General features: G+C 38.5%; 1 protein-coding gene across 3 annotated transcripts in view; it reads left to right on the top strand.

The window, feature by feature from the left end:
- The window catches only part of KIAA1328 (KIAA1328 ortholog), a 171596-nt gene that overhangs the window by 126153 nt on the left and 23321 nt on the right, over positions 1–22122 (top strand). For all 3 annotated transcript variants that reach the window (XM_038125884.1, XM_038125885.1, XM_038125886.1), the window contains 2 exons: positions 8867–9051; positions 15560–15668. In XM_038125884.1, coding sequence (XP_037981812.1) covers positions 8867–9051; positions 15560–15668 — 294 coding nt within the window. The remainder of the gene's footprint in view (positions 1–8866; positions 9052–15559; positions 15669–22122) is intronic.

Genomic DNA, 22122 nt, shown 5'->3' with positions numbered 1-22122 from the left:
CTGGATATCAGAGCAATGCCAACACATATCTCTGTGGTAACTGCCTTTTGTGAGGCAGTGGTTTCCGTCTGGCTTCAGTTTTATTATATCTGAATATTTTCTAAATACAAGTGCAAAAACGTGTTAAATCTGTTTCCTAAACATCCTGGTTGAGTCAGTATTTGGTGGTGCTGTCAAATTCACATAAAATATATGCACTGAAGGGAAATCTGTAGTATGTTGCTTTTTCTGTGGGGCCCAGGGCCATGGTTTTTATAGTTGTATGCCATTATTTAGGCATCTAAGTCTGTATTGCTCTTGCAATAAATACTTGATTTTACAGTCACTAGCCATCAAACATGCCCTGTGAAATATGTAACTTCAGTGAATTTAAGGCAACTGAAGTGACTAAAATTGTTATTTTAAATCTTTACCAGGAGCTATCTTGTCAAATCTGCATCTGTTGGGCATGGTAATCTACTAATCAGAGTAAAGTCCAAAGTCTCAACTTCTATATTTGCTTCTTTTCAGGCTATAGGATTTTTTTAAAGCAGATCAATAAACAATCTCAGTGTTTTCATTTTACTAAGCAATATAATATGGATGAGTACTAGTGTAGTGGTAAATCATTAATATACTCTTTAATCATAGAGTGACCATGTCCCACAGATGTGATTTAATTATGGAAAAAAGGCCAATGAAGTGTGAAGATGCATCAGGAAGGGTGTTTCTAACTGATCTGGGATAGTGTGTGGCACCATTTTAAAAGATGCTGTAGTATGAGAATATTTAGGATGCCATGTACACTTGTAGTTACAGACCTGGCAAAATTCTAACTTGATTGTTTTTATCAAAAATCAAAACCTATGTCAAGTTTTTATTTGGCAGAGGAGTCAAGTTGCTTTTTGGAATGAGTAAAACACCACAGCTTCCAGATTCAATAGTCGCAAGATTTGTAAGACTGACGCTAACAGACTATAACCCTAAAAACCTGTAGTAACCTGTGCTTAGCATGCTTGATTCAATCATCTTGTGGTTAAGATAAAGGTGATTAAAATAAGAGGACAGAAATTTCATGGAAAAATATGGGTACGTAAGGGTGCTTCTGTGTTGTTTTCAGAGGCAATGATTCCTGGTTAGAGAAATCAGATTCTGCAGCCTCAGAAGAATAGACAGTATAAAAAGTCTAATTGTGTTTATTATGGAATTTGATGCACTTATGAAAGACTGCTCCCTGATATTGGAGGAGCTGTCAATGACCCAGAAAGTCATCTCAATATCGTTAGGGATATGTGTGTTTGCCCAGTTTAGTGATTATTAATTGTCATTTCTGTCGGTGTGAGAAATCTGAAATTTTGTTCCTTCATTTCATCACTTAGAAAGCAGGTGTGAAAATTTATCCTACTGGTATCTTGAACATTGAAACTTAGCATCAGTCAAGTGTAACTTTGTCAATAAAAGAAGCAACTGTAGTTGCTGTGTCTTTTTCAATTGTTCTGATCCTCCAAAACTCCATATTTTCTGTGCATGTGTAACTCTTAATACCTGCACCAAAAATGCAACCTTAAATATCTGTTTCTCTAAATATGAATTTCTTCAGAATGTGTGACTAGTAGGGCATACTGAAAACCTTGTATCTACTGTTCAACTGTCAGTGTGTCCCTCCTCTGCTGTATTGTCAGTTACCCCTAGCAAATGATTGCTCCGTGATGTGATCTATGATCAGAAGAAGGGCAGAAGGGCTTTTGCAATTGCTGCTCATTTACTGAAAGCTGCTGTTATCAACACCTATCCGCCTGTCTGGAAACTTCTGTAGAGGAGAGAGTGCTTACGTACTAATAGTCTTAGCAAAGGAAGACATAAGGCGGTTACCTGCATACCCAGACCCATCTCTGCCACAGCCTGTTTTGAAATGCAGCCCATCCACTGTGAAGCCTTTTGCTCCGGGTCAGCCAAGTAGAGAAGAGATGATGTGTTGTTCTTCTATGCCTTTATCACAACCAAATTACAATCCAATTTGGGGCATGTTTGTTCAGGAGATAGCTTGCATGTGGCATTTCGATGGGTATCTTGTGATTGGGGCTGGCTCTCAGCCACACACTAGTGATGCTGGATAAGGCAGTAAGACTGGCATTCACTTTGCTGACGAGCATGTGATTCTCTTTCTGAAGGAGAGACTGATGCTGCTTGATGTACTTAGATATAGTTCAAAAACTTTGTCCTAAACAGGGTTTTGCATCATTCCTCGTGGTGCTTTGACTGGTGACAGCCAGGCAGGCTTTTTAGATATATAGACACTGTTTGGAAGGATTGTTTTTATACTTGTGACTTGACATTTACATGACTTCCTTTTGTGAAGGCTGACAGCAGAGTTTGCTGGAACGACAGCTGCTCTGCTCTGCTCTGTAAGAAAGGCCAAACAAACAGTCACAGAATTTTGCCCTGCTAAAGCTTGGCCAGTCTGTTTCCCATGGCCATTTCTCTGTGACTGTCTGAAAACAGACTAGAATTTTCTCAGAATTCAGAAAAGATACAAAATTAATCACAGCTGTAATTTTGCTGTTTATTAGGGAAACTCAGATATGTTAGAAAGGTGCTGGTAGGGAGTTGAAATGTAGCAAACTTAAACCAGAGGAAGGAGAGGGCTTCAAAGGGAAGGCATGAATATAATTCTAGGTTAAATTTAGCTTAATACTTGATACGAGTGGACCTCTAACCATGTAAATTAAGTGAAGTCCTGATTTCATTGGAAATAAAGACAGTATTCTGATTGATTCAGTGGGGCTAGGGTTTCACCTATGGCTGGTATGATCTAATAGGTCATTGCTAATTAAGAGCATATGTAGCCTCAGTTCTTGCTGGTGGAATTAAATATCTGAGCACTGGCTACTGAGGGAATGGGGAAGGAACTGGTCCCTGAAAGAGTGGTCTGGGGAAGCTGTGCTATGGATTGCTGTACCCTGGTACAGCTTCAGTTATGGAAAAAAATTTAGCATAGATACCAGTGTATCTCCTCCAAGATGAGAGAAAAGTAAACCAAATGCAGTAGATTTGAGAGAGAGCTCATCGGGGGGGAAAACCCGAAAAACAACAGAGAAACCTGACACAGCCATGGGCATTACTGGATTCAAGGGCATTGAGCCTGAAGAGTGCTGTAAGAGATGAAATCTCTGCATGACAGCTCAGCAATATATTGTCTGCATAATAACATGTAGATTGTAGGCAATCACTGTCTATTTTCTGTGATGAAAAATCCTTTTATTACAAGCAGATTTGATAATATTTATATTTCAGTTCTAGAACTCTCACTGACTGTTGAAGTGTTTCCCTACCTGTCCCTGCCCTCCTGCCTTTTGCCTAAAAAATATGTGAGAAGGGAGACAGATGTGGTCCTGAAGACAGCTGGAGGAGAGGTGTTGGGGAAACATGAGTGCACCTTTTCAATGGTTAAAGTGGTCTCTTTTAAGAAAGGTAGGGACAGACTTTAGAACAGGGTCTGTAACTATAGGACAAGTGGTCATGCTTTTCATCTTAATGGGCAGATTCAAGTCAGATATGATGAAGAAATGTTTCACTGTGAGTGGTGCCCAGAATGGTGGTGGGTGCCCTAGCCCTGGAAACATTCAAGGTCACTTTGGATAGGCTCTGAGCAATCTGTTCTAGTTGAAGATGTCCCTGCTCATTGCAGGGTGATTGGACCAGGGGACCTTTAAAAGGTTTCTTCTAACCAAAACAAGTCTATGATTCTATGATCTTAAACCTTTAAATGCACATGCTCTCTAGAAAGGAAAGCAGCTGTTTCTTATTGACATTCACTGGATCCCAGCAGTGCCATTAACATGCTGATGCATCTAACATAAACCTCAAAATGCCAGATTTCATAATTGGCCCATGAAATCTCACTCTGGGCTTGAATATGGTCTTCAAGGAATGTATTTGAATAGGACTTTTTTCTTCTTCTTAAAGGGAGGAAAAAATGCTAAGCCAGAAAAGCATTTTTTAGGAAGGGAAGGGTGATGGCATTCAGGGAGGAGAGATTGCCCTGAGGTTCACACTGTGCTTCTCCTCCTCACCTGCATCTCTCTTACCTCCCTTCCAGCTCTGCTCAGCTGCCCTGTGGATTTGTGTACCCTGCACAAAACAGTAGCAAGTAGATCAATCGCCCTTCTCTTTCCCGTGTGCTGCTGTGCTAGCTGGTACCTTCTGACATGTTTCTCCTCAGCTCCACTTGAGAGGACTCGAAAAGTTGTGGTTGTTCTGTAGACTACTGCCATTTGTTTTCAGATCCATGCATCCAAAGTCTACAGTGCTTCTTTTCTCCCCAGAAATATTTTTTTTATTTGCTATGCAGACAAACAACCTCCCAAGCAGCCCTACTTTGGAACAGGTGGTTTTCAAAAGTGCTGTTTGATAACAAGCTTGATGTGAACTTCTCTAATTTTGGACCCCTACTGAAAAGAAGATCCCGGCATCTTCTCTTTTGTCCCAGTGCTTGTAGTGCTGCTGCTTTATACTGAACTGACTCTGGAAACTGCTCTGGCTGGAAAACACTCCCAGCCAAAGTGGCAGGGGAGGAAGCAATTTTCAGCCTGTTTGTCAAACTGCGTCTGAAATGGCAATTCAGGTTCCAGCTACAAAAACGTATTGCTTGGGTTGTCTACTTATCACCAGTTTTGCATCATTAAGTGTTATGCATTCTTGGCCTGATATAATTGCAGCAGATTGCACACATGAACTGTTAATTATTTTATTTTTAAAACAGAAATTACGGAACAGGAAAATAACATTCCAACATGTTTGCTTTTGGAGCTAACCTACCACGGCAATCTGTTAGTTTGATAATGGTTAAACTCGCAAGCCCTTGCCTCAGCAGAGTGCAGTAGGGTACCATTAAGGCAGCCATCTGTTGAACATACATAGTGGAGGCATGAATTGCCTCACATTTCGGGTTTCTGAGTAGTTACAACATAGTCTTGTTCTCTGAATGCCACTGATCCACACTGAAAAATGCATGGAAAGATCAGAGTTCAGTGGAAGGTGAGCATCCAAATCTGGGATTGAAGACTGGGAACCCAGTCAGCTGAATGCTGGGTGTGGAGCAGGGAGGAGAGGAAGCCTCGTGGGTGAAGTAAATCACATGCTGATAGTAAGCACGACTCTGGCAAGAGCCTGAGCTGCTTGAGTTGCTTAGCGATTCAACAGATCTGCAAAACTCCATTTGCAGAGCAAGGCTGCCATTATGTTGGATTGATTCATCAGGATCACCAGCTAAAACAAGTTATATTCTATCAGAGTTTTCCTGCATTAGTTTAAAAATGAATTTAGTTGGCTCTAAGTGGACATTTTAGTATCTTGAAGATCTGACTTTCCTCTATTAAAGCAGAATAATGTATCTATATGATGCCCTAACTTGAACAGTACATAAAGATTAGTAAATAAGACCCCATTAAAAATACTTATAATGTAAGTAACATGGGTCCCAATAGCCTTTCTAATGTCCATTAATGCTTATTGTGAGGATCAGAGCTCATTTTACTGAGCCATTTAGTCAAACCGTGTGATTATTTAGAAAGTTAATTCATGCATACTAAAATCTAGCTTAAGTAATGCAGAGGGTAGGAGGTAAAACTCTATGGAGACGATAGTCCTTTTTGTTATTTAATGATCAGCCATAATTAACTTGCAAATTTGAAATAATTAGAACAAATTAAAGGTATTTAACTTTGCCTCCCTAAAGAAAAATTCAAATTGCACCAAATGCAGCTTTAAATTATTCAAGTCTCAGAGGTCTGTGCTGGGTTTTTTTACAATGCCTTTTCTATGATGAGAATACCAATCTGCTTTTTGTCAGAAAGCATCCTATCAAGTAATTGTTCTTTGTGTCTAATAAATGACAGCTATTCTTCTTTGTAAAAGTATTTCAGTCTCTGAAGACTACATCAGCATTTCCATGGCATTTTAATTCAATAAAACAAAAGGTTAATGTTTTTCTACTTTTTAAGGAATGCAAATACTAGCAGTATTCAATGGGTCCTGAATGACATTTAAAATTTGCCATTCGCGCTCAGCGGGGATATCGCGATATGAGGCTCTGATGGGAGGAATGTTCAAGATGTGTTTTCCTTTGGTGATGGTATACTTGGCTATTCATTATGAGGCAGCAGTGCTGAGACTCGCTTCTTTTTTGGCCACTCTACATCTCCTGCCCTGGTATGTAGGGTAGGTAGGTTAATAAGGTCTTTATTTAGAAAGTCTTCTCTGTTGGGTAGTTTCATGAGGAGTGCCATGATGACCTGCAGGAAGTCCTACTAACTGCAGTGCTTTTGAGTGACATGATGGGTAGTTGGATTTGAAAATAGACAAAAACCTCTTTTGCTGCTAAATCTCTCCAGACATAAATAGCTGATTCCTTTTGACCATATGTTGAGTTTAAATTTCCATGTTGCAATAGTAACATCATTCATTTTACTAATTATTCCAGAGGTGAATGAGTAATTATGTTCTGAAACAGATTTCTTTTCCTTATGTTTTCTTTGTTTAATTGTGGTAGATAGTTAATTACTGGATTTTTTTATCTCTCTGCATTGGTCTGCACACCTTTCAGATTAAGTGTCATTTTAAGGTTTGAGACTCTATCCTTAAGCAAAACTTTAGCATGAGCTGACTATTATATACAAAACAATGAGGCTCTAGTTGTTTATTTAGGTTATAAATGCAAATGCACTTGCTTTTGTTATTTATTATACCTTAGCTTATGTAATTTCTTCTTGGTGTCTGTTTCTGTTTGAATTGCGTCTGCCACTGCAGTATTTAAAACAGAACTCAGTATTATAGAAGATACTGCATTCAGGAGGAGAACCAGTCGAGTAATCACCTCTTTATCTGCAAGCCAAAGGTCACTGTCTTCACATGAGGACTGTAGGTTGTAATCAACTGTGCTTTAAACAACTCAAAAAGCACCCAAATGATGACAGCCTCACTGTTTTTTAAATGCTGTTAATCATCCCAAGTACAAGCAAATGGAATATCAGGTCCTATTTTATCAGGGATATCTGGTCAAGTATTACACCTTTAAGCCTCTTTAAGCAGTTGCTAGGATCCAAAACCACCTCTTGATGCTCTTGTAGTTGCAGGAATTAGTAGGTTAATAATTTCATATAATTCAAATAAGATACTAATTTAGTCTACCATAAATTTTAAAAACACTTTGCTGTATTATTAGTGGTCATACAGTTAGAAGCCCTAAAGTAAACGGAGGTTATTTGGAGAAGTTATATCCAACACTTCAGTCAGTTATTATAGGTCATAAGCCATTATATACTGTTCTGCATTAATAATACAGGAGTAATACTAATTGTCCAACAGGCTCAGTGGGCCCTATTAAACAATGTCTTATACAGCACATTGATGGGAAACTTCTAATTCAGCTATCATTTCCTGCTTTTTTCCTCAGATCTACAGTAACTTCAGTCAGTGCAAGCTTTCAGGTAAAAGGTTCTTGTGATTCAGCCTCCATGAAGCTGTATCCTAACTAATGAAAGCTCAGTGACCATCTTTGGGTTGCCAATGTAAAATCGGTGCTTAAACAGGAAAAAGATTTATCATAGAAATATAGAATGGTTTAGGTTGGAAAAGACCTCTAGGTTCACAGAATCCAGCTGTAGAGATTTGTTTAATCTTCTAATAACTAAGAAAGCTGTTTTTTTGCTTCCATGGTTGCAAGTAGATCAATATAATCTTGGAATAAATTGTATTATTTCATGTGGATAATACAAAGATACTTTTTAATATTTTTACTTTCTTTTATAAAGGAGCCTTTTATGACAGGGACTAATGACTTACTTATGTTGGGAATTGTAATTTAAAGCATTAGTTATTTCCCAGAGAGCAGAATTTGAAAGCAGTAGCTTTTCTTTACTGAGAGAAATGTGAGTCATCCTCCTCTCTGCCCAGAACATTTTGAGATGCCTGTGTCTGCAGAGCTTGAGGTCATGATTGCTTGCCATCACCAGATTTGCCACCTGCCTCTATCCATGCAGTGTTTATGATCGTGTGTTGAAGTTCATCTTGAACCATAATGGTTCTGGTCAACTTTCTCTTTCCTTACTTTACTCAAAGTACTACACTTCTGCATCACATTCTCTCTCACCAGTTTGCTCATTCATTCTCTGTCCTGTTTAAAAGTACCTCTGTTCATCAATCTCACCTCTTTGTCTCCTCTCTTCTCATCCATTTTCTTCTTGAATCAGCTTCTTACCATCCCTGGAGGCTTTTAAAAAACATGTAGATGTGGCACCTGGGGATGTTGTTTAGCAGTGGCCTTGGCAGTTGTACTCAGATGATCTCAAAGGTCCTTTCCAATAAAAATGATTATGTGATTCTGTGATCTGCTTCCCTTTTGCAAACTAAAATTCCAGATTTCTCTTCACATAATCTTCTTTGTTTCCCCTTTATTCTAGCAAAGTGAACGTTTGTTAAATTACTCTTTCTTCCAGTTTTGGCCCATTGTGCTGGACAAAGCCTGTCCTCATCTTCATCTTCATTTGCATGTCTTCATCCCACTGGTACTGTTCTAACCACTTGAGAAATCCAGGACCTAATGCTTTAGGGAATGCGCCCAATGCTGCAAAACTCCAAATACAGTTGGTGCTGCTGGAGAGTGAGAGAGTGCTGCTGGCTGCTGATAACCAAAGACTCCTGATAAAGTGTGTTGGTAACTCTTCAAGCCTTAGGCGTTCTGCTTTCAGAAATTATAAATGGATTCAACAAGAGCTCAACCAGCAGCGTGATGTTTATGCTTCTGGAGAGTAAAAGTTGGTAGAGAGCTGGGTGCAGTGTTAATGGGCCGAATGCATCGCGTAACAGCACGATCTTTTTTTCCTCCTAGTGTCCCGGTGTTGAAACATGAAGATTATTTACTGAGGACATCTCCAGTGAGCAAAAACTCCAGAAAACCAGGGAGCAGTCTTGGGAGCAGTTCAGGGAAGAAAATGGTTGGCTTTGGTGTAAATGTGGATGATGGGCAAAGCCCTCAAATGCAGACCAAGAGGGAAGGCACCAAGTCCAGGAAAGGTAAGGGGAAGCATACTGTATTGGAGGGCTGTGATTGTGCTGGTGTGTTCAAAAGGATATCAGTAAAATGCACAATTAAAGAAAGAAGTTTTACAGGTGTTTAAAACAACCTAAGAGAAAGCTTAGGTTAGCTCCATTAAAAAAAAAAATTGACAAGTGGTGATTCTGTCTGCTCTTCCTGATGAAAGAGAAAAAAGTACCTCCTTAATCTCAGAAAACTCTTTCAATGATTTGTTTTTTAACTTTCCCAAAAGGCAGTGAGAATATGTGCAGTGGGGTTTGCTCTTCAAATGTAATCTTTGCATTCTTTTCCTCCTTGAGTGACGACTTCACCATCACAACCTGCTGGTTTGCCACACAGGGATGTCTGTACTGCTAGAACCTATCCTGCCCTTAGTGCCTCCACTGAAGGAGTAGAGATGCAATCTTTTCTCTCTTATGAAGAGAAAAGGTTGGGAACAAAAGCAGCTTGGATGTTTCACTGCTTAGCCTTGAACATAATCCTTGGTTCAATTATGAACTAGCATTTTTCTAATTTTTTTATTTTTAACTTGTCAGCCAGTTTGCTGTATATGTCAGCATAAAAATAAAGAAAATGGCAAAATGAGAAGAAATGTGGCGCAGTTCTCAAAGGAACAAATAACTTGTGTTATTGGTTAAGACCGTACCAACATTAAAAAGCAGTCCCTGTGAAGAAACTTTCAAACGGGTATCATCAGCCTGGACCCAAACAGTGGCTGAGGTTAATCTCTTCCAAGGCACAGCTACAAAAGTTGGAAGCCTGTAAAGGGCTTGTGTCCAAAAAAATCAATTTCTAATTTGAAACAAAATCATTTTTGACTAACAGGGGTTCAGGACCCATTACTTTTGCTGTATAATCTGCTGACATTTCACACTTTCTGTTGTGCACAATGAATCCTAATAGTCATTTTATAACATTGCTACACCAATCAATTTAAGCAAGAGAAAGCCGTTACAATTCTGCAAAGTTTCAGGGGCAATTTTCACTGATGGTTTTCTTTTATGGTTTTTTTCAGCTATCATTTTTTTTTCTTCTCTTTTCCTCTTCCTTCTGCCCCCCTCCTTCTCAATGCTGCAGTGATGAAACAAGGATTTTTCACAGCTGGATGGTGGGTTTTGTTCGTTAGATTGGGGTAGTCCCCAAAAGTAATTTATTTTCCATAGATTCAGGGGAAAATATCCAACCTGGCCTCTTCCTCATTCATTTGTTTCATTTTGTAGGACTGAGAAGTTACAAGCTGCATCTGGCTGTTGCACATAGCAACTGAGCTGCACCTATGCTGATTTAGTGATTGTAGCAGTCAGCATGATCTCTGAAGATGGTGGGCATCTTTTGCAAGCACTCACTGGGATTGCTGGTGTAGATTGCTTTTATGGTGTAGAGCTGCATTGCAAAATTTGACTTACAAACATTGGCACTTGCTGTGATAACTGATAAAGTTCAGAGGAATGCTTTCAAGCTGTGGAACAACCTCAGGTCTATTACTGATTTGAATGGTTGTTTATCACAAGGCAAATTACCTAGCACTAATCACTGAAGTTGAAGTCTTCTGTATTTAGTACCTTTTTAATTGGCTTCCTTCTGTTATATATTTGGACTCCTTTAGCAAGCACACACACATGCTTGTAAAGTGTTTTTTCCATCTTAGGGGATCACCCAATGATCAACGCAATGTCAAGATTTTTAATTCTGGGTAGCCTGGATTAGTTGGCTCTGTACTTGCTTTTGCTGGATATTCCCATCTGCTTCTGGCCTGGGATTTCTGGTTCAGTGCAGTATGAGAAAGGGGAATGAAATCCTCAAGGATTATCTTGAGGCATGAAACACAATGTCATTTAGCCACATACCTGAAAGTGGCCTTTTGGTTGGAACACAGCAGTGCTGTGTACAGAAACATGTTCAGGTGAAAACTTCTCAACCATCAGATGCTGATCTATTGCTACAGAGGTTTATTGTTCCTCATGCTGATGTCAGTCTGGTCTATTTATATGTTCTCCCGGATGGTGACTCTATCCAAGCACTCCTTAGTGCACTGGGAGTGCTGATCTGAGCCCTTGGGCTTGCTGTGCCACTGGGAATGGTGGCTGTATCTGTAGAAGTGTCCCTCCAGAGCAGCACAGGCACTTGTATCAGGTTAAAAATTATTAATCAGGAAGCTGTTTTCATCCTGGAATGGTGGAAGGCTTTCCTGCCTACAGGACTGCTCACCTGCCGTGACAACAGTGGGTTTGAAAAGGGTGATTTCCTAACAAAAGCACTTTTCCTTCTCCCAGACAGTTAGTAACGGGTAGAAGAGCATTGTTAATGTGGTCCCTTCACCTTGTGGAGTGGAAAGGGTCATTTCTATTCTCTTTTCAGGGTAGAAGCTTACTGGATCAACTTAGGAAATCAGTTTTTATTCCCTCACTCTTAATTTTGTCTTCTGTTTCTGCTTGCTCCTTAGTTTTTATTCCTGTGCTTTAGCAGGTGTTTGTATCTTGTAGTCAAACTTTTTTAGTATTACCAGCAAAACTTTAAGCAGTTGAAGCAATCCTGAAGTCTTAGATCCTTTCAGCAGTAAATTGTTTTTATTGGTGTCACCACCAGCTAAGTCAACATGTCCTAAAATCTAACAACTTGTCTAGTTAAAAAGCACTGGAGTACAGAAATATGTGTTTTCTCTTCCTTTCTGCTCTTGAAAATTTTGCTGTGGGGCTGGGAAACTTACATCCATTGCACTGTGCAATATTGGGCAATTTTCTACATTTCTGTTTAAAGTATTCATCTTTATGGACACTTCCTGAAGTACCTCTGCATTGAAACAAAATAACTGTGTTCCCTTTTTTTTCTTCTTGTTGGACATAACATCTGCATGATGTTGCATAGCGTGCACTCTTTCCTTTTTCAAATGCAAAAGAAAAAGCCAGAGAAGGAAAATTATTTTAGCTCATTTTAGCCCTGTACTTTTCCAGGGGCTGATTTCTCTAGATACTGTTTGTTTTTCAGTAGTTTTTCTGATGTAGCTTCTTAGGGATTCAGGACCTGGAACTTCTTCCCTTGAGGGAAGATTCTTCCCTACAATTGAATAGAGCAATTAGTTAATATTAGTGAAGTGCTTTGAAGATGTGAAGTACTATATAAATGTTAAGTCTTATGAATATTACTATTATTCAAGTCATAAAGATTCCTTTTATGATTATCAGCCTAGATTTCCCATTGCTTACTTTCATTCCATTGCTGCTTGAACCAGCCTCATCCATATTTCTTCATTCTTAATGTTTACACTCCTAAAATATAGACTGCTGTATTTCCCCACTTTCATAATGTTTTAGTTGTCTGTTTTTCAAGCAGAAATGTATAGCTATTTGAGTTTTCTCAAATGAATTTTTAATCTACTTTAAATCACTCTTGTACCAGGTTAGCCAAATTGAAAATAGTATTCTTAACATTACCATTTAGGAGACATTTATAATTGCTTTGGGGGTAGCTTGACTCGCAAGCTTATATCTAGGGTTTTTTTTTGTGATCCTCTGCTGCTCTGGGTTCTTTTCATTGGTGTCAGGATTTAAATTACCACACAATGAAGAGCTTTTTCTTTTTTCCAGGGGTAAATGGGTCTATTCTTTTTCCATGTTTCTTGCTTCTCTAGATCATCTGCAATGTCTCCAGTCTCATACTGTCTTCTAACACCTGCAATCTAATTAATTTGCTGTCATTTGTATCACCCCACTTCTCTATGACTTTTCATAAATAATTACCAGTCACTTCATAAATTCATTAACTAATTCCCTTTAGCCCTGAAATATATATCCTTCAAACTAAAGACTTTGTATCTTTTTTTTTTCCCCTGGTAGTTTCTTTTCATCAGCTTTATATAGACAGGTATTATACATCAACAGGGTCTTCATTATCCTCTACTTGCCAATTTTCCTTTCCTTTATTTTTTTCTTATAATATATTTTAAAATTAGTAGTAGCTTGGACATTTTTGGGAATGTTATTGATTTAATCGTCTTTATATATTTGCTTGTTCCTGAGTGTTTCTTTTTCCTCAAAAGACTTGCATGTCTTTTCCAAGATGTATTTTTAACTTTTTTTTTAATATACATTTATTTGGGATTTCTTTATGCCTCTGCTTTATGTCTGTGCAGCCTAACAGCCCCCGTAAATTCCTGCTGAGTTCCTTTTCTTGTTTTCTGTTTCTAGCTCTGGTAATATTTTCAAACTTGGATATTTAAACAGTCCCCTTGAGGCTGTGTTGGCCACTTCTGAGTCCATATATTGTCTTTTTTTGCAGAGATACATCTCATTTTCTGTGGATGTAGTATGTTGACGGTGTGCCAGCCTTGTCTCGTATTAGCAACTGAATATTTTCTCCCGTGTTAACAAGGTTTTTATTACTTTGGTATTAGTTTCTTAAAATCCAGCTGCCTCACTCCACTGTCACGTGAAATGATTTCTAAATATCTCTCATTCAATCATAAAGTCAAAACTCTAAGCAAGAGGCTTCCAGTCTTTATATGCATACCCTCTCTTCTCATCATGAATTGGCACACTCTCAAGTTACCAGGGACACACAATCAGCATATATCCCCATGATATTTCCAGACTTCCTTCACTGATAATTAACTCTTTCTTAGGCAAGATTTTTTTCACTGGAAGGTGCTGAAACACAGTTCATTATAGCAGGGTGATAACGTATTTTTTTGTTAGTCTCTCTAAAATGCATCTTAAAACGTGGATTTATTGAATTGTATATATTTGTATAAATCTTAGATCTGTGTGTTGTTTTACATGAATCTGTACATTTTACACTGAAGCTGGAATTACAACTTTGTGTTGCTTCATGCTTCAGAATGGCTGATAGCTAATGCTTCTGATCACAGATCTGAGAAATATTTGGTCATCACAGGGTATACAGAAGGAGCTAAACACTGGTTTAACTTCAGTTTTTGCTGATATGTTTAGTTTTCCCTTTACTGACTCTAGTTAAGTGATGTTGGTTGCACACAACTAATTAGGCTAGATTTGAAAAGCCCAAATCCACAGGTTTTTGTGTGGTAGATCAGATAGCTACTAATTTTCCTATTTCCCTTTACTTCTTATTTACCTGTGTGCCATTTGTCTTACTAAATCTGATCAATGAAACACAGTTCTCAGGTGAGCAACTGGAAAGTTGGCTGAAGCACCAGCCTTCAAGGGTTGTCTTCAGTCCAGCTGGCAGCCAGTTCATAGTGGTTAGCTGCTTAACATCAACAGCCTAGGCAGCAGGACAGGATGCACCTTCAGCAAGTTAGCAGGCTTGGGGAGCCAGTGAGTGTGCTGGAGATCAGGGCACAGTATTCAAGGGACCTTAACAGGTTGGGAAAATGATTTGAAAAAACCTTTTTTCGTTTCAGCAAAGGGAAATTCCAGTGTCCTTCAGCTAGGTCGAACTGACACTGGAAAAACCCTGAAAGCAGTTTTGCCAGAAAAGAATGGGGTGTCCCGCTGAACAGCAGTGAGTCAGTGGCGTGCCTGTGTGATGGAGTAACTGGATCTCTTACTGGGCCATTATCATGCAACTGTGGTCATCAGGGTGCTGAAATGACACTTCCCCCCAGTTAGCTCAGTGAGACTGTGTCCATAAATGCTGTGTGCAGTCTGGGATTCCACAGTGCGCAGACAACACTGACAAACTGTAGGAAGTCTGGCAGAGGCAGCCAGGACAGCCATGGGCTGAAGCAAGAGGCTGAGAAGGCTGGGTGCATTCAGCTGTAAGAAGAGATGACTCAGCATGGATCTTGCTTCAGCTACCCAAGCAGAGGGTGTAGAGAAGAGGGAATGAGCCTTCTTGGAAGTCATTATCAGCCATGCAAGAGACAGCAGGGAAAAGTGACAACTCAGAAAATTCTGATTAGCTGTACAGGAAACATTTTTGACTATGAGGCTGGTCAAACAGTGGTTCTATCAGTGAGAGTTTTAGCACCTAATGTGATAAGTGTCTGAAACCTGTTGATGGTGTTTGAATGGAGGATTGAACTACATGACCTTCAAACTTCACCTTTAAACCTAGATTATTTTGTAATTCAAGAGTTATTTGGAAGTGGGAAGAAGGAATGGATTGTCAGTTCTATTGTATTTAAATGAAAATACAATTGAAGTGATATTTACACATGGAGAACTAACATCTTAAAGCATGTAATGAGAACTGCATCTGTGAAGCAAGCAGAGTCCTGTGGGCCACTTAAGGAATAATAACCATGCAAGTCTGTCAAGCTCTGGGCAGTAAGATGGAGGCTGGAGAGTGTGTCATATTCTACAGGTTTGATTCTGTGTGGTCCTGAAAAGGATGCTGTGCCCAGTACTATCAAATGATGAGCTCTCTGTCATTTCTTTGTGTATATTTCTCACTTAAAAACTGTTTCAGTTTTTTGTCCCAATATTCTGTAATAAGGCAGAATTGAGAAACATCTATTCCAAAATCTCTAGCTTCTGATGCCTGGTTCGTCTTCACTTCATTCCACAGGGACAACTTCAGGAATTAGGAAGGATGCAGCCATATCTCCTGGGTTGATGGGCAGCAGCAAAGTGCCTGCAACCACAGCTGTATCACCGATTCAGCATGACCCTTCACGGTAAGCTGCTGGGTAATCTCTGGTTTAAGATTCTGCAAACACAACCATCAAATTCTCCCAGATGCAGGGAAGTGACTGAATTTCTATGATGTTTCATATTAGCACAAGCTGAATAGTATAAACTAAAACCTGCCATATCCTTTTGACATTTAGAGTAAGCCTTAAGTTCCGTTGCTAGAATAAAAAAAGCAAGAATATGCCAAGTTCTAACATTTTAATTTTACTTAGATTTTGAACAGAAAGTATTTTATGTTCCAAGTCCTGACACATTAAATGCCTTTGTAAATAATTTTAATGGACAGTGTTAACCCTGTTAGGTTTTACATTCGCTTGAAGATTTTAATCCCTCGCCATTTGCCCGCCTCCTCCCCCACTCCCATTTTTATCAAATGGCATTTCTTTTAAAATGTTTTGTATGAGAGTTATTTTATGTTTAATGACAAGCAACAAAATCACATTAAGTCAGCAATTCCTGATTATACTATATGTCTGCACTAAATGCACTGGAAAAGGAGCATTATCACTTCTGTTCCAATGAAAAAACTGAAAGCAGCATTGTTGTTACGCTTAAAGGTCTGAAAACAACTTGCCTTCTTTAGGCAGGATTACATTTCTAGTGGTAACTGCCTAGAAGAACGGCATACAATCCCTGCTTTTCTTTATCATATCCCACATTTTCTCATAATAAAATCTTCAGTTAAGCAACAAAAAAGCAGATTGAAATATGAACTTGCAGTATTTTATACCACTGGTTAGATAACAGTACAGTGGCATAACAGGAATGTGCAACTGTTCATGAGAAGAGTTAAATGCTTCTTGGAGGATGAGAGGGCTAGAATCAGATTTAATCTTCTCTTGGCCCAGTGGACTTGGAAAATGTATGCTTGATATCATCCCTGTATTCTTGGCAGCAGCTGGCAGTTTATTTCTATCTTCTGAGAGAACTTGTGATATATAATAGGTGAAAAACCACTATCAATATTGACAAATTTGTACTTACTTGTTATGGAAACACTTTTTTTTTTTCTTCTGATGGAAGGGGTGATAATTCTTAGAGGATTTAAGAACTGAGTTAGATTGGGCTGTTTCCCACAAGTAGCTGTATGTTTATACTAACAGAAACCACAAGATTGCCTAACCATTTCTCTTAGAAGCAATGGTAACCTTTGCAAGGCAGGCATAGCAGATAAAAGTGTGTGTAATGATACTGCTTGATACTGTCTAATAGTGCTAGGTTGAGATTCCATTCAAACACTGAGGAGTAGATATAATTATGCACATCATATGAGGACTGCTCAGAAAAAGAAATTTTATTCAAGAGGATTGATGGTCTATTCTTTTCCACAGAGGGGAGTAAAATATTTGTTGAAATATGCTGTTAGAAATCATACCAGGTAAAGTGATCAGTAAAAGGAGTCTGATTAGCTGTCATCTTTAAAGTATTATTTTACCAGATGATGAAAAATCCTGTATTTCTATGCACTTTCTCCCATGCTTCCTCCCTTTCTTTCTCATCACTGGTGCTGTAGGTATTATTAACTAGGTTAAACAGCCATGTTGTGCTTTCCCTTACTCCTGGCCTTCTCTAATTAAAAATGGCAAATGGACAAATATTTCTGGGGAAACCTAAAGCTGATTCTATCCTTCATCAAAAAACCTGCTTGGGCAGCAGGTCAGTCTCAATTTATCACTGAATGGTTATAAGCTTAGACTGCAGGTTTAACTAACTAAATTAATCAATATTGAGAATTATTGCTGCTTTTGTGCCACTAAAGTTAGGGTTTGTCAGCATGTTCATTATGATCTGTGATTTGGGGGGGTTAACAGCTTAACCACAACAGTTGGCACAGATCTGAAACTTGCAACACAAAGCCCTAGCCTAAGAGCAAATTTATTTATTCAGCAGTACATGTAAACCTAATTACTTTTGACTATTTAAATTTATAGGACTAGATTCAACTCGTGTTTGTGCCAGCTTTAACTAGCACAAACCCTGGCACCCAGCAGCAGCAGCAATGCAAAGCCTGCCAGAGAGAAGGTGTTGGAAAGCGACAGAAGCTCCCTGGCAGCGAGAGGCATCAGGGTGCTAGCACAGCTTCTGGGGAGGGCTGGCTGGGTAAGCAGGCATGGCAGGTAGAAGATGTGTTGGCATGATAGCCTGCTTTGGCAGGGCTCAACTGGAGGTTTCAGTGTGTTACAGCTACCTCCTGCTTGAGAAAAAATTGCTGCAGTCCTACTTCCTTCTCTGTCTCAGAATGAATCATGTCAGGAACAAGAAATAAGTGTCCCTAGAAGGTAGATGTAAACCTCAGGAGCCTTAGTGCTAGACCTGTGGAAGGACCAGTCTTGCAAAATGAATGTGCACAAGGTGATTTCAGTGATATCTCTGAAAGAAAAATAAAACCCCAGCATTTCCTTATCTGGCATCTGGAGCTGGGCTACTAGTGAATTTGTTTACCTGTCAGGCTTCTGTGCATGCCTATCTCTGCCTTCCATAACATGGCCAAACACTGCAAGTTTGGTTATCCAGTGTTCCTAAGCTAAGTGTGTACACCTGCATGAGGCCCTTGAAATGTTCACAGCAGGTTTGGAAAGCTCTTTTGCTCCATGTGCTTATTTATCTCGACCAAAACCAATATATTTGGGAAAAAAAAATCACAGGCAAGACTGGGGCTGGGCAAATTTGGAAGAGTAGATTTGTTCCTAAAGCATGGTTACTCTGATTGTGTTAAATGTTTTTGGTGACCAGTTGTATTTTTTCATAACTGGTGTTTACCTAAAAGACAGTGTCTGTGTTTCTGATGAACTGGAGGGGAGCTGCACAGGGGAAGTACTGGCATATTGATGCTTTCATTTGGTAATGAAATTTTTACATAAACTCAATCTTACCTTAGCTATGCTCAGGTACTGATTTCAGCAAAACAAATGTTTTATTGGATACAGAAGTGAAACTGCACTAAATTAAAGTATTCAGCTATTTCTAGGGGAATGAAAAAAAGGAAGTTATAAATTGTACATTCTGAAATACCATTTAATTTGATTACAGCCCTGTTGCAACTGTCAGGCTCTCCCCACGTAGTGTTGAGTTTGGCACAGTAAGTCCTATAACACTGCAGAAATTAAGCACTTAAAAAGACACAAGCAAAGTTTGTTCCGCTCACCATGGAAACAGATAATTCTCCTGTAGTGTTTTTCACTTTGGACAAAGCAAATTCAAGAACAGTTAGGTAAATTAAGGGACTGTGTGATAGTCAGGGATTTCAGCATTAAGGCTGTGGTTTTTGGTTGCAGTTTCAGATCAAAGCTTTCATACTTGCTGAATGCATTGTCTTAGAGGGAAGTTTCTTGTAGCCAGTAAAAGAAGTGATTTAGAAGTTCTTGCAATATAAATGCTGTATTTGAGCTGTATTATTATCTGTTAGACTACAGTGGCCTGTTGGAGTTCTTATAAACAGATTGTATTGTGTAAATTTGTGTTTAGGGACATTTTAAAAACAAAACTATTTACCCAATTGCCCAGCACATCTCAGGTGAATGTGTACTCAGGGACTTTTAAGCAAATTAATATCTGATGTAAAATATAATGTGCAGAATTGTATACTTAATAATGCACACTGGAATTGTCTAAAGTAGATCTGTTGTGCTGAGTGTTAGGAAATATGACAGTGATGAGATTCAAGCTTCTGTCTTACTTATGAGGTAGTTGATTTTCATATCTTTGCATTTTGGATGCTTAAATATGGATATCAACTTAAGACAATTTCTGAAGTTCCTTAGACTGTAGAATCTAAGCAAGCACTGCCAAAGAAATAGAATTGTTTTTTTTTACCCTTAGGATCAGACACCACTTAAGATTCAAAAGGAGCAGAAAACTTTCATTCCAGATTTAACTTAGGAATGTTTAAAGAGACTAAAAATATGTTTGGAGGAGGGTGGTGAGTTAGTTTCTGGAAGTGGTAGGAAACACAAGTTTTGCCTACTCCCTGAGAAAGCCAGCAGTGCAAAAAGTCCAGTGTAGTTCCATATGCAAGTGATAAAACCAGACATTGGCAAATTAATCTCTCTTATTCACAGTGTAGGTTGTTAATTGTTCTCTCTGCTGGCTGTCGATATAATGTGAAATTTTCATTCCCCATTCAAGATGGAAAAAGTTGTGGCTGAAAATGTTAACATTTGCATTTTTATTTGTTGATTTATTTAAAGGACAGCCTCTCTTACAGCAATCCATCACTCAGTGACACCCCAAATATGAATAATGTATTGTAGACTTGCGGTTACAATGTGTAATAAGTGCCAGAGACAGTAGAAGAATGTTAACTATGTTGCAAATGTAATATTTATCGACTCATACTTTATTGCTTTCGAGGTTCAATAATACTGACCATAGGACATTAATATCACTTATCTTGATTTTAGTTGGGCACCTCTATATGTAGAAATAACCCATCTATCTCATACTTAAAAAATAAATGTGAATTTTACAGCTCTTTGTAAGAAGTGCATTGTAGGTTTCTTGGCTTACTGCTCACAGTTCTCCTTTTCTACCTTCTCATTTACCTGTACCTGACACTGATCTCCCTCCAGTTGCCTGACCCAGGTGTTGAACACCTCAGCAGTCTTCTAGAGGCTTCATTTACTGGCTGCATTGTGATCTTTGCCTTGGATAGGATTTGGAGTAAGTCTCTTTTCCTATTAAAGGGCACTATGAAAAGTGTTTTCTGTTGCTTCTCTTTGAAAAGACAACAGCAGAGGCTAAAACAGCAATACCTTTTCTTTCGGAAAGACACTCATAGCAAATCTAGATCATCTCTTTGAAGATTACAGATATCAGAAAGAGAAGTGTTTAATAAGTTCAACATTTGCTATAGACATGGAACTTATTTTCAGATAAATTTTTACTCTAGGAATAGAAATATGTTAAAGCAATTTAGGAAGATTGAGATTTAAAATTCCGTGGGTTTGTGAACCAAAATTTTTTTGATAACCTGCTTAAGGAAAGAATTTGCAATAAGGTTTTGCTGCAGTTGCAAATACTTCAGTAGTGATTATTCCTGTCTTTAGTAGTTGCTCCAGAGTTCTGCTGTGGAAGCTGATACCGACTGGGCAAAGGCTCCTCCTTATCTGCTCTTTTCGGTTACAACCACTAAAAGCTTTGAAGTCTCAGGGGGGAAATGCAGATGTGAGCCCAGAGCTGGGATCTAAACCAAATTTAACAATGGGAGATTTCAAGCTTGTGTTGAAATCAGATTTCACCTGTGAAGCCTGGCTCTTGGGAAACCTGGAATTGGGTTCGGCCATGAAAATGATAAGCCTTGATTGTATTTTGTGTTGTAGACATCAAGTAAATTTTGAAGTGACATTCTGTATTTACATCTGAGGTTATCAAATTTAACACATCATTGGTTTCTTTCTTCACCGTGTGTAACAGGAACACCTATTTGTGTCAAAGCAGCCCACCTAATAGCTCCTTTGCAATAACAGTTTTGGTGTGTCCATTGCAGACAATGAAAATCATATTGGGAAATTCTGATTTGCAGTGCAAAAGGATTAATGTTAATTACCAACTGTTGGCTGTAATTGTCACCCTCATTAAAATGCAGAATTATGTATTTCTTAGTTATAAATAACCCTTCTAATTGTACTTGATGTATGCCAGTTTAATCAAAAAGTACACTTGCAAACAAGCAGATATTTGCATTAATCTAGCACTGGATCTTTGAGTCTTTTTTGATAGTCTTTTATTCCAAACTTGACTAGTTGGGGGAGGTCTATTACAGCTACATATCCTTTACACATTTTTTATTTCAGCTCCATGGATCTGACAGGATTTTGTATTAAAATGAGGGGAAATGTCTTCTGGGAATGCTCAGTGCAACAGAAAACGTGTCAGTTTTGAAGTAGTTGGCAAGGTTTCCATCATTCAGTGGTATGACAATAACTTGATTGTAGTTTGAAAGTAATAATAAGCAAAGGAAAATAGAGTACAAATCATGTTATCAAACTGAGTTAACTCTTTGCATCATTTTCATTGTTATTTTAATTACTATTTTTTCCCTGTGTGCATTTGCAGATTCTCAAATACCACATCAAATCTTAAGAGAATGTTGGTTCATTGGATGTGATTCCTGTTTGCATTTGTAATCACAGCAATGAAAACAGCCTCAAAATATTTTGAGGTTCCTCTGTATTTTCCTCTACTCCTTTGTAAAAAAAAAAAAAAGTTACTGTCTCTTTTTCCTGCACTGATACCTTGAGTGTTCTGCCTTGTACTTCTAAAAACTTTTTTAGAGCTACTGTGATGGCAATTTCTACAGAGCTTGGCAAGGTAAGATCAGTCTTGATTCCTGTCTTCATGATTCTCTAAGCAACTGTTCTGTTCCTAGTACTGTAGTAATTTCTCTTCTCATCTTTCTGAGACATTTCCTCTTGTTTTTTGGAGATTTGTTTTATTTTT

This window comes from Motacilla alba, chromosome Z (genome assembly GCF_015832195.1).
Source record: "Motacilla alba alba isolate MOTALB_02 chromosome Z, Motacilla_alba_V1.0_pri, whole genome shotgun sequence".
Lineage (NCBI taxonomy): Eukaryota > Metazoa > Chordata > Aves > Passeriformes > Motacillidae > Motacilla > Motacilla alba.
The sequence above is the reverse complement of the archived record's forward strand: the minus strand, read 5'-3'. Positions and strand labels throughout refer to the sequence as shown.